At 38.0% G+C, this 13248-nt stretch overlaps 2 protein-coding genes across 7 annotated transcripts in view; both read right to left on the minus strand.

The window, feature by feature from the left end:
- Positions 1-15: 15 nt before the first annotated feature.
- On the minus strand, positions 16-3051 carry LOC144003619 (uncharacterized). The gene is made up of 7 exons (XM_077500060.1): positions 2913-3051; positions 1940-2321; positions 1545-1673; positions 1008-1087; positions 783-944; positions 594-707; positions 16-519 (listed from the first exon to the last, which is right to left on the minus strand). The coding sequence occupies exons 2-7, from the start codon at positions 2310-2312 to the stop codon at positions 478-480; spliced, it is 900 nt and encodes a 299-aa protein (XP_077356186.1). The 5' UTR covers positions 2313-2321; positions 2913-3051; the 3' UTR covers positions 16-477.
- Positions 3052-3883: 832 nt separating this feature from the next.
- Positions 3884-13248, minus strand: part of dgki (diacylglycerol kinase, iota) — a 40543-nt gene continuing 31178 nt past the window's right edge. For 4 of the 6 annotated variants that reach the window (XM_077499746.1, XM_077499745.1, XM_077499748.1 and 1 more), the window contains exons 22-34: positions 11457-11519; positions 10230-10330; positions 10072-10151; positions 9904-9948; positions 9601-9670; positions 9133-9173; positions 8904-9028; positions 8792-8817; positions 7483-7520; positions 7271-7391; positions 7114-7150; positions 6210-6309; positions 3884-6100 (exon numbers count right to left, since the gene is read on the minus strand). In XM_077499746.1, the coding sequence (XP_077355872.1) occupies positions 5993-6100; positions 6210-6309; positions 7114-7150; positions 7271-7391; positions 7483-7520; positions 8792-8817; positions 8904-9028; positions 9133-9173; positions 9601-9670; positions 9904-9948; positions 10072-10151; positions 10230-10330; positions 11457-11519 (955 nt within the window). In that variant the 3' untranslated portion in view covers positions 3884-5992. The remainder of the gene's footprint in view (positions 6101-6209; positions 6310-7113; positions 7151-7270; positions 7392-7482; positions 7521-8791; positions 8818-8903; positions 9029-9132; positions 9174-9600; positions 9671-9903; positions 9949-10071; positions 10152-10229; positions 10331-11456; positions 11520-13248) is intronic. The other 2 variants (XM_077499750.1, XM_077499749.1) reach the window with 1 other exon arrangement.

Consider the following 13248-nt stretch of genomic DNA (forward strand, 5'->3'; position numbering starts at 1 on the left):
ATTAGTCTGGACAGCTTCAGATGTGAAAACATTTCAAATGTATTTATTTTTATTTCTATTTTTCATTCCTTACTGTACATTAGTTCTGACAAGCTAATACCAAAGCAGCATTGCATACCTTACACACACACACCTATGAAAATAAGAATTATTTATTTTAGGCAATAGCCATCATACTGACAAATCTTTTTTTTTTTTTCCTCATCACCTGTGTGCTCCAAAACATACACTACTCAGATTATTATTATTTTTTTGTGCATTTTAGGTTAATCCTGAGATTTAATCTCAAACTTTTTCTGAGCTGTGTATATTAGATGTAACTGTGCAAAGTTCCCATCCAAACAAGGTAAGAATCACTGGGGGGGGGAATCCAAGTTATCCCTGTATTCGACGTCACATTTCGCCACCGAATATGAGCGAAAGGCTGAGGCGGTAACTGTGCCAAAACAGGGCAGCATTGGCAAAATGTTGCAGCCTTCACTGGACATTGTCGTCATCGTCATCGTTGAATGCCGCCTCCTGCAACAGACGACGATGCTTCATCACTTTTACAAGATTCATTAGATGCCCATAAAATGCAGAGTGTGACTTACGTAACCGCCTTGCTGCTTGGCCCAAGAGGAGAAGTGATTCTGCAGGTAGGTGGCGCCGTAGCCTAGCAGGCGGTTCATAGGTAGCGTGTCGGCAGCCGATAGGCGACTTGTCACCTGAGGACAACCACAATCGTTACATTTTTCACCTGCAACAGGTAAAAATTGGTGACTGAGAGAGAGAGTTTTTACCTCGCATGCGACTGCCATTTGAGTTTTGAGCGACGTCTGCGGTCCCGGCGCTTCGGGGTCAGCGTTGAAGAGCCCCATCCTAATCAGCAGCGTTTTCATCAACCTCTCGAAGAAGCCGTAGTTCCAGAAAGGCTGCGTGGACCTCAAAGCTTCCTTCAAATTCTGCGGAACGAGAAACGATGAAAACGCCGAAAGATTTTCACGAGACGCCAGACGGGGACTCACCTTTGTCACTTCCTCATTAAAATTGTCTCCACACTCCCTGAGCAGGAGGCCAATCAGTTTCTCCACATTGGCATCCTGTCCTGCAGACAAAATACGCATCGGTGTCAGCCAATCAGCTTTCGGTGAGGACGACTTTGGGTTGGAAATTTAACATGGGAAATATGAGGAAATTATGGGAACAAATGTGAATAAACCAGACTTAAAAAAAATGAAGGTTGGCTCTTAACTTATTAACTGCTGTAGATGTTCATATTGGTCAACCAAGAGCCAACCATTTATTGGCGCAGACTAATATATTTATCAAGTATGTTTTGGACGAGGGTCTTGCCAATATCATTGTACAGATAAACAGATGCCAGTAGATGGCAGTGTTGCATCTGTAAATACAGTAAATGATTATTTTGTCATCAAAGTCACTGCCCTGCTTGCGATGTTTGCTTTCTCCACTTTCTGATCTGAAAAATGTTTTGGTGAAACGATCCCATGTCTTACTGCAGATTACAAAAGAACGGAAAACGCTAGAAACAAACTTCTCACCATCCTCGGGCGAATCAGCTTCCACCTCCGGGGGCATGAAAGGGATTTCGTCGGCGATCTCAGTCAGCCTGCTCGCCACATCGTCCATCTCCTCCATCTCCTCTGACTCCTTCAAATCCACTGGAGAAACTTTTTTTTTTTTGCACAATTAAATATTAGAAAATGTCAAATATTTATTGATTTACCTCCATGGATCTTGATGTTTGTTTTGTAGATATTTTGTTGCAACAAAGAAACAAGACTGAGGCAGACTCAATTCTGATTGGCTAACTGCTTATGTTTTTCACTCTGTGCCACTTTACACTGTTGGTGGACTTTATGTTCTCACGAGATGCTGCAGTCTTGTTTATTGTCACAAGAGGTACACATCCGAATGAGGATCGTTACTTCCTTACCGCTTCCAAAACGTCCCGACGGTTCGACAACTGTATTTTCTCCCTCAGCCACTTTGTCATGTTTTTCCGTTTGGGGCTTGATACATATCAAAAAGCTCGGCAGACGTTTCCACTTTTTCTTCTTCTTGGGCTTTGTTGGTGTCGTTTCTTCTTGGCTCTCGGCCGGCAGCAAACACGTGTGGGTTGAGTCTGGACCGCCCTCGTCGACCGAAGACTGGCTCTTCATCTCCTGCCGCCGCCGTCTCCTCTTGGTGTAGGCCATCAGGAGGCGAAACTCTAGCATGTTTTGGAGGCTGTCAGCATCCGAGGTAGGCTCGCTGAGGTTGTTGTGGTTCGAGAAGGGGTCGTGAATTTCTATTCGTCCATTCGCCATGTTGCTTTGCTGCAAAGAGACACAAAACAAGCTTAATAATAATAATAATAAAAAAAAGGGAACATTTTAGAAAAACTATCTATCGACAATCGTTTCGTCCCTAAAGTGAGTTAATTTAGGGTGTTGTCGCCCTCTTGTGGCGAGAGATGCAATAACATTAGTTGAGGTAATAAAAGTCAGTCTTGTGACTTCACCGAAACCATCAAATAACGTCTAGTGTACGCTACCAAAACAAGCGATAAAACACCGGGAAAAAACACGAACTTGATAGTTTTGAGATAACAGAACATGATAAGTAATGATCGTATAATTAAGAATTTATTTAATTAGTCATTAAAACCAGCATAGCCCCTAAATTCGAAAGAAACGTTTCACTTTATTTGAGACAAAATAATGTAAACGTTTAAATGGGGGGTGGTGGGGGTAATACGGTTTGAAAAGTATATAAACATTTTAAGTTTGATGCACGTTTATTCACATGGCAACTCGTTCGAAAACTTTTTACAAGTGCACAAACACGAGACGTCAACGGCTATTTTCAGTATATGTAGTGCGACATGAAGGTTCATTATAAGGTTCAAAATAAAATGAATTACTTACAGCAAAAAGAAGTGCTATGGTACCGCCAAACAAGTCCAAACAAGCCTTCCAACCACCTCGCTTTTTCTATCGGTGTCGGTCACTTCCGCTTTCAGCTACGTCACTCCGCATGTGCCTTGCGTGAGACGTCATGACGTAGAGCCACCTGTTTTCGTTGCTCGTGGAACGTAACCGTAATATGCATATTTTTTATGTACATTATGTTAAAATAATAAGAATAAGAATAAAAACACTGCGAAAAAAACATAGCCATAAATAAATGCGAAAGACACATATGCAACATAATTTCCTATTAAAAAAAGAAAAGTAAAAAGTTTATCTTAAAGTAAACAAAGTTTCATGGAAATTCCCTGTAGTGATTCATACGGGTGTGTACATCATAATCATAGTTCTTTCACTTCCTAAATGGAACTTAAAACGAATCTTTTAATATATCTTGCTAAGGTTTGTATTCATAACTGTAAATTTGTAAAGTCAAAACCAATTTTTTTCTGTTTATGAAAGAGATACAAGTACATTTACTTTCCATCTCTACTTCAAAAAATAAGAAGGCTGTCAAGAATTTGTGTCATTGTGTTTTCATTTGGGAGTTTTTAATATTTCTTAGTTTAAGACCCCTGGCAACTTTTTACATTTATTTATATTTTACCCCCCACCCCTTTTATATATATATATATATATATATAATTGTGAGATTGTTGTATATAATGACTTGTATGTTTACTATGTTGCTTTTGTTTGCCATCTTTTGGCTCCTGATTTCAATTTGTTAAATGAAGATATTGAAAAAAAAACTTAAAACGGCTGCCTGGAAAGCTCATACATGTAAATTGTCCACTAAAAATATGTTTGCTTTTTTACACTTGAGCATCTTGCTAACAGGTTGTAACTTTTTAGTAACTTACGACCACGTTGTCACACGACGTGATCATGAGTGATTGACAGAAGACAAAGTTCCTACGAAAAAATACTTCAGCATTAGTATATCTTTTATTTAAAATGTAAAGTGTTAATAGTCTGTGAAAAGGTTTGAATCCCAGGACCAGAAAGCAGAAGCAAGTATGGACGATTGTGACTGAGGAAAAAAAGAGGAAACATGCATTCCAACAAAGAAGAATAACAAAAGGCAAATATTCTTCTTCCAAATAAAACAAAAACAAAACACTTCAAGTCATCTTCAGCAGCGATACAAAAACAACCCCGGATGAAAACCAGGCATTAAACACTCCAAACAATTTAATAGATGAAACAAAAATCTTCATCGTCGTAATAATAATAATAATAATGCATATGTATCCCAATACTGGAAAGTAATCAATGCTGAGGTCAGAAAATGCCATGCAGAACCAACACTAGTGAGAATAAATAAATGGAATATAAAGTTTCTATTAAATTATAAATTAATAAGTGTGTGGATTAGAACAGGCCCCGCCCACAAGCACAGTCAAACAGCAGCCATTATGTGCATATCAGTAGAAGAAATCAAAATCAAATGTTTCTCTTGGAACCATTCAGAGGGAAGATGCACACCCACAAAGTATACAATGCAGTTTAAACACAAAACTGTACAACAACTTCTTCATTTACTTCACGCCATCAAATGCATTTTCATTTGTTACTCCATTCAAATCCTCATGAAAACAAGTCATCAATTACAACTTGAGGATCAAGTTATCTCCCAACATTTCGTTTAAGGTGCACTTCCACAAGTGGCACTTGATAGGGTTTTGTTTTTTTCCATTTAAATTTAATTTTAATCGAGTTTTGCCAATAACTATTTTCGGTTAACTTGTTTAATTCACAACGGAATGGAAAATTTGCAAAAGTGGAGTCATCAGATGCTGTTAATTGACCAAACTGCACCTCTGCGATGGCAAAGTTGCTCTCTGAATTGTTTCTCTAATTTATAAAAAATGTGTTGATAAATCAGATGGGACAAACAAAAATTAGAAGACAATTTCCAAGCTGACCGGCACTCAAGTACAGTACCGTACCTCCCTCAGTGCAAGATTAAAAACATTAATGTAATGTAAACATCTGTTCATATTGCATCGACTATGGCTCAGAGTTCTTACACACACACACGCACGCACATGGATAAAATTCATTTGATCATCTTTGATATGATGGATTCATCTTAAATGTTATTTTTACGATCCTGGGATGCAATGTTACGATGAATTCAGAGACAATTTTCTCATGATCCTTTCATCTGCTGAAACCAAGTTTTCTTTGTTTGTTTAAATCAATATCCTTCAAATAGGATTACAAAATTGAATTGTTCAAAAATATAATACAGTGGTGCCTTGAGATCAATTAGTTCTGTGTTGCTTTCATCTTAAATAAAAAAAAAAAAAAAAAGAATTTCAAAGAAAAATTTGAAAGTTGGGTTAGCTGTAATGTATCTGAAGGCACCACTGCACCGGACAACCTGCATTTCGCAAATAAGCTTGAATGACTCATTTTCTATCTTTTTTTTTTCTCAATTATCCGATTAAACAGCATTTAAAAAAAAAAAAAAGAAAAAAAAAGTCTAGTTGACGGATTGATACCATCGGTCAGAATGAAACCTTTTCTGTGTAATGACATTTATTTGGAGTTTTCCCCAAATGACTTCAGCTTCTGTTTAGCATCCGTAAATGCATTTGTGAGCACTTCCCATATTCACTTCTGCCATTTGTGTTTGTGGTGGTAGCTTTTGAACTGGTGAAAGAACACTGACGATAATATGACTTGAATGCAGTATTGTTCCAGTGACAGACTTGGACATGTGCATAATGTCTTTGGCACAAAGGCTTGGATGGGTACAAACACACTGAATTTTATACACCCAACTTGTGACGTAACGTGGCGGCTGCTTCAAAGTGCACTTTAATGGCGTCCTACAATCTTCCGCCCACCTGCCAGGTCCTCCGCAATCATCACAACCAGCCATAATAAATACAAATATCAATAAATAAATACAAAATAAATAGCCAGGCGATAAACCAATGTCCACTACTGACGTCTGAGCTGCGATGATTCACTTTGGGATGCACCTCTTCATCAATGCTCATGTGTGGGAAATGTGTGTGTGTGTGTCAGACTGCCGTCTCCAAGTCCTCATGGGGGGCGGAAGGTGTTTTTTGGCTGCTCAGGTATGAGGTCAGCTCCGAGTCGCCCGCCGCCTGCTCCACTGGCGTCTTCCCCTGTGAAGAACATGCACATGCATACAAGTGGTGTCATGAGCTGGGGTTTTAGCCACCACCCCCCAAAAAACAGGACAACTGAAAAAGGTGAGAAGCGCTGTATGCATACCTGAAAATTAGTTTTCTGAAGCGACGCACCCGCCTCCACCAGAAGCCGACACACAGCGTGCTGCTTCTCCAAGGCGGCTTTGTGCAAGGCAGTGTCCCCTCTACACGCACACATGATTTAATGAGGTGAAAATGTGCATTAAAGTAGTCTTACGTAAGGATGTCAAAATTAGTGCATTAATTTTGAGTTAAAGTTCTATTTTTATTTATTTAATTTTTTTAATGAGCACCCCTTACTTGGAAAGCCTGAACTAGGGGTAATAATAATGCATATATTTGTGGAGACTTGGGTCAAGTTGTATTGCACCATTTTTAAAATGAGCAGAATTTCACAAGTTACTTCACGTTAAAGATTAGATAGCTCTTAATATGAAAAGAAAAATCCACCATTGACTTAAATGCTTAAATGCAATTATGCCATCTAGTGGCAGAAAATGGCCAACACAAATCAATATCACACTCGTTTTTTTACACTACATCTTTTTAATTTTATGAATTATTATGAAATCAATGACTAACAGATGCAGCCATATTTCTATTAGTTTAACATTTGTTCTATTAGTTTAACATTTTTCCACTTTTATGTTAACAAGAGTATGAAAACTTACAAAAAAAATACATCCATCCATCCATCCTTTTTTTTAACCGCTTACTCCTCACAAGGGTTGCGAGGGTGCTGGAGCCTATCCCAGCTGGCTACGGGCAGTAGGCGGGGTACACCCTGAACTGGTTGCCAGCCAATCCAGGACAAAAAAATCTACATTTTATTGCACATTTAGAACAGATACCAAATTAGCAATTTACCGTGAGTTAACAATTGAAGTCATGCAATTAATTCTGATTACAACTTTTAATCACCTGACACCCCTTGTATTAAGTGATGACAGTGGTTAAATTCAACTTACTTTTCTCTGTCTGGCAAGTCAAGAAGCACTTTGGATCCTGAGTAGGGGGGGGGAAAAAAGCATTTTACAGTACATTAACAGCAGGGGGCGCTACAACCCCTAAACTTCAAAACAAGTCAGTTGTAGCCAATCCGAAGCCTGAATAAAATCATTGTACCCTGCTGCAGGATGAAGACGACCAGCTCGGCGTGTCCTTTCTGCGAGGCTTTATGCAGCGCCGAGCAACCGGCAGCGTCTCGCACCAGCAGGCTGACGCCGTGATGAACGCACTCCGACAACTGCGCAGCCATCACGCAACCATCAACTCAATCGTGCATATTCGAATCATGACAGTAACAAAAGAAAGGAAGTTTTGCGTGTGTTTTGTACCATGGAAAGATCCCCCGAGCTGGCGGCCAACAAGAGTGCTGTAATCAAACAAATAAACACACACAAAAAAAGGTGATATTTTTGTAGAAATTGATTGCTGAAGAGATGACATCGAAAAGATGAAATTATGTGGAATAAAATAATTGTTGAAAGGTAGAATGTGAGACTTGAAGTTGGAATTGTTTGACTCAATGGAGGAAAGCTAAAGCCTCCTTAGAAACTACTTTTATTCTGCAAATTTGGGGAATATGAATAGTTCCCAAGTTGTCCTGATTGAACTTCACATTTTGAAGTTGGAATGGTCTTAATCACTATAGAAAGGCGGTAAGAAGTGTATGTGTCAAAAAAAGAAAGAAAAAAAAAAACTCTTTTGTATTGTAAAATTTTGATATTTTTATTGTAAAAAATTGAGAATCTTGTTGTGATAATTAATTTATTTTGGGAATATCACAATTCTTGGAATGTGAACAGTTCCAAAAATGTCAGATTGAGATGAACATTTTAAAGTTGGAATGGTAAAATTCAGTGGTGAAATCTGGAGTCAAATATGCCAAATATAAATTTTACTTTGCAAATTTGGGCAATGTGAATGAATATTTCCCAAGATGTCCTAATTGAGCCTCACATTTTGAAGTTGGGATGGGAAAGATGCAGAACTTTTTTTGGTTCAATTTCTCATTTACATCAATGTTTTTTGAGTGGAAAATGTGGAATTCTGGGAAAATTGGGAATTTAAAGGGTAACAACAGTAAATCTTTTTTTTTGTGTGCTGATAAACTGGTGTCTATTAATGCTGTGGTGTCTATGTGGCCTGATCATTATTTTGACATTTTAGTTTAGCTTGTGGAAAGCTTGAATTTGGGGGAAAAGGCGCGTTTGGTGCCATCTTAAGCTTAAACACTGAGATAAACACAATTTGTCTGTTTGTCCTCCGATTACATGACAAGTTACAGACTATGTCACAGGTGTCAGAGTCTGGTCCTCGAGGGCCTGAGTCCTGCATGTTTTTGAGGTTTCTCTACTCCAACACACCTGATTCAGTTATCAGGATCAAATATGAATCAGCTGTGTTGAACGTGGGAAACCTCGACAACATCCAGGACTCAAGCCCTCAAGGACCGGAGTTTGACACCACTGGAGTACTGTCCCCCGCCACCCACTGGCTCATTCTCGTACATGCTTCCTTAAGGAATCATCCTGAATTTTGTAAATCTTTGACATTTGGAATTGTTTGAATCAGTGTAGAAATGTTGAAGCGCATGCATCCACAAAAAAATGCTCAATGACATTGCATGTTGTTTGTGCGTACCTTGTTCTTCAGGAGTCAACGGCGCACTAAAACATACACAACGTTTCACATGAAGTTAAGAACTCAAATGTGTTTTTGCTACAATGATTAATTGCTGAAAGGTCACACTTACCCAGCGTTGGGCTCCACCACCAGATCGGGCATCCCGGCTGACGACACCTGGCCCCCCGCGGGGCCCTCGTGGTCCAGGATGAACACCTCGTCCTGGCAAATTTCTGTGACAAAGTGAAGGTGCTCCTACAGATGTAAAACAAAAATAATAAAATCTTCCGAACCACGCCTTCAGGCCAAAGCAATAAAACTTTGGAGAGGGTTGAACAATTACTGGTTGAACTTTGTACCTGAGCCTTGTCGATGCGATAGAAGCGATCGGCTGAAGTGGCTGTGGAACATTCACAAAACAACAAAATCAATTGCGGGAATGATGAAAGAGCACAAACATGTTATTATTAGGGATGTTCCATTGCAATTTTTTTCAGACCGATCGATACTCGACTTTTAAGTAGTCACCGATACCGATACAACTACTAGATACATTTCCCTCCAAAAATAACAGATAATGTTAAAGAAAGAAGTTAGAGAACTATATATTTTCAATATAGTATTTTTTCAAAAAATAAGTGAAATTGATGGTAATTTTCTTTTCCTCTCATTTCTAATTTCTAGTTCCTGATTTTAGAACAGCCACAAGAGGGTGGCTGATACTGTTATCGGCCACCGTCATGAGTGCCGATACCTTAAAATAAGGCTGGTATTGGCTCTCGCCCATCCCTAGTTATTATTATTATTATTATTATTATTTTACTTACAATCCAAGAAGCTCCAACTGGAAGACAGTCTGCCAGCTGAGGTGGTTCTGGGCATCCCCCGGCTCTCATCCTGCATACAAAAAAACAAAACAAAAACAAAAAACAAGAACTTCTTCAGCAAGAACTGGTGGGAAGTAACCGAGATTTTTGGGTGCAAAGTAACTGAGTACAAATGATTTCTTGTTATACTTATTTGGATTATTCAAGTATCCATACTTGAGTATTTATTTTTCTGACATTTTACTTTTACTTACATTTGACTTAATTCAATCAATTTGAACTTAATGATGCAGCCAAGCTGACCTGATAGTACACTCTGTGGCCAAGAGAGGGCGCCTGGTGCAAGTCCTGGTGTGCACAAAGGAGATTTTGGGAAGGGCAAGAATGGAAGAGTAAGAATAAAAAAAAAAAAGAGCTAAAGCAACAAGATGAAGATGAGGATGAGGATGAGGATGAGGATGAAGATGTCACCTCTTGCAGTCTGTCAATGTAGAGTCTGCACGTCTCCAAGTCACAGTCGCCCCTCACCACCACAATACCCACTGGGACCGCTGCAATACCAACACATCAATTCAAACAAATGGACAACATATAAGAAGAGAATTGTTGCCACACAAACACACACTTACAGATGTCCCGTAGCCGCTCCTTGTCGTACTGCAGCCGGTCGTACTCGTGCAGGCTGATCCGGTTGACCCGCAGCCGAAGTCGCTCGGGGACGGCGTGAGGGCTGCGAGAAAAGCACACGAGTGTGAATGTTTGTGCAGAAAGAGACCAGCAAGTCTTATGACGTCATGTACACAAACAAAAATGTTTGCGTAGGAGTTCTTGTTAATTGATTTTTGTGTTTGTTTTTACAGATGACATGTTGTGAGCAAGTTGCTGTTAAGACACACAAAAGCGGCAGAAGCACAAAGACAAGAAAGGAAAGACGACAACATGCTGCTCGCAAGGATGCAACCATTTTAAATAATAATAAAAAAAAAACAAAAAAAAACAATCCTGATCAAAGAAATGCTATCTCTGATAGCTGAAGTTTGTCACTCGATATAATATAAATAATAAAAATAAATAAATAAATAAATAAATACATAAGAAAATAAATCGGATGAAAAAAAATATAATTTGAAAATTATATACAAAAACAATATATAAATGGAAATAAAAAAAATATATATATAAGTTACAAAAATAAAAATAAATATAAAATTAAATGTGGAAATACATACAAAAATAAATATATAAATAGAATTATGATTTCAATCAGTAAATAAAAACGCTGTGCTCCCATATTTATTTCATGCTGCAGACACTGTCAGGACAAAATGTTATTCAAATGAAGGGCGGGCCTAAGTGTGTCTAGAGTTGGGCTATGCCGTTGCAAACTGCCTTTCAATGGTCAAGTGAGCGGGCTGACGGACAAGGTAGTCTCACTGGCTTGCATGAAGAGCTCCGGCAATGGACAACAAGCTAGGACCGCCCCCCTCATTTGAATAACATTTCATCCTGACAGAGCATGTGCAGCATAAAATAAAATAAATGTGGGAGTAGAGCGTTTTATTTTTTTATATTTAATTCTATTTATATATTTATTTTTGTATTTTTTCCACATTTATTTTGTATTATTATTTATTGAATGTTTTTTATTTTTGTATTCATTTTTTACTTTTATTTATTTATTTATGGATATATATTTGTTGTTGTTTTTATTTCCATTTATATTTATTTTTCGTATTTATTTTTTTAATTATTTTTTTTATGTGCATTTTTATTTTCACTTATCATCTCACTATGTGCGCAAATCAGCTCATACTTACACACAGTGACAGTACGTTGACAGCGGGTGAGGTACTTACACAGAGAAGGAGTCGGGGGGAGCAGAGAGGCGGCGCAGATCAGCTGCACACACCTTCTGAATACTACCGCCACGCACACGCACACACACAAAGAGAGAGAGAGAGAGAGAGAGAGAGAGAGAGAGAGAGAGAGAGAACGGGGGAGGCACAGCGAGGGAGGAGAAGGATTGAAATGATGATACACGTTGCGGAGGCAGCAGAAGAGAGGAGGACAAAGAGGATGGAGAGGTGGAAAAAAGAGGTCAGTCGAGGCTGAGCAGCGTCAAAAAGTTACTGCAGCACAGTTCCGCACTCGTTAGTCACGCTGCCTTTCGCATGCCACACAAACACACGCTGCAAAAACTGACCGCAAATAAACAAAAAAAGTAATAAAATGATTAATATTATATGCAAAAATAAAAAACCCTTTAAAAAAGTAAAAAAATAAATAAAAATAAATGAAAGGTGTCGTCAGCATTTCTCTTTTCATTATGGAAGTCGAGATTTGCCGACTCATCCTTTATCTTCAACTCAAAAGCTGAGCTGATCTCAAATTCAAAATCAGAGCTGTATATAGAGAGAGTCTGGCCAACTGAAAACACGGACGCCATGTTGTTACCCTCGGCCACAGGGCGGGGCGTGTGCTCAAGCGTGCAGCGCATGAGCATGCCTACTTTCTTTCACAAACGGGGTGTACAGTTTCTTTTCTGTTTTCCCCTTGCTTTATTTTTTTTAAACATTTTATGTATTTGACAAGTCAATAATATAAGAAATACACTGAATGTATGATACAGGCTATTACTAGTATATGGTACATTTTTACTGTACATGGATTTTGATTTTTAACATTGTGAATGCTGGAAATGTATCAGTGTGCTCATACATAATAGGGATGTAACGATATGCAAACATAACGATACGATATCACTATATGAAGGTCACGATACGATAATTATCATGATATTGTGTGTGTGTGTGTGTGTGTGTGGGGGGGGGGGGGGTATTAAAAAAAGATCACAATATTGTAAAAAAAAAAAAGAGCTCATACTAAAAAAAAAAAAAAAAGCACAATATTGTGCTTTTTTGTACATACCCACAATGCATATAAACCACCTACAATCTCTAATAACAATATTGAGGCACTTATTTGCTCATGCAAGCACACATTAATCGCTTCAGAAGCAAATTAGATTCCCCTTCATCTGACAATTAGCATAGATTTTAAAGATAGAAGGCCCAAACATCCCTAATAAAAATTAAATTGCACTAATAAACTAGACACTAGAGGGTGCTCGAACTGCACAAATGGAAATCAACCTGACTTTTTTTTTAACAGATGTGTTCCTTTTATTGTGAACATGACAGCGACGATATTGTGGCAGTCTTAATATCACTATATTACATAACACATAATTTGTTCAAATAAGAGATCTGATTACATACATTTGCTGCTGTCTTTGGCTCCTGATATAACAAGCAAGATACTTGATAATAAAGCCAATTTTTTCATGGTATCAATGAATATAATGAATATAACAGGTTCCTCTAATTTGTTTGTCATGATGAATATATGGTTCTAAATTTAAATTTAAACGTGATTTCAGTGTAAGTGACAACCAAATGTCATATTTTTATTTTTATTTTTTTTATCAATGGCTTTCAATTGTGCATGTACAATATTTTGAACTTTTATTTAGGACACAAAATCCACAATAACTCATTTCCATATCATGGGTCCTGTTTTATCAAGATTTAAAATTGATAATAATTTAATTTGAAGTCCATTCACTTTTTTCAAAATTTGTATTTTCAA

Source organism: Festucalex cinctus, chromosome 16, assembly GCF_051991245.1.
Source record: "Festucalex cinctus isolate MCC-2025b chromosome 16, RoL_Fcin_1.0, whole genome shotgun sequence".
Taxonomy (NCBI): Eukaryota; Metazoa; Chordata; class Actinopteri; order Syngnathiformes; family Syngnathidae; genus Festucalex; species Festucalex cinctus.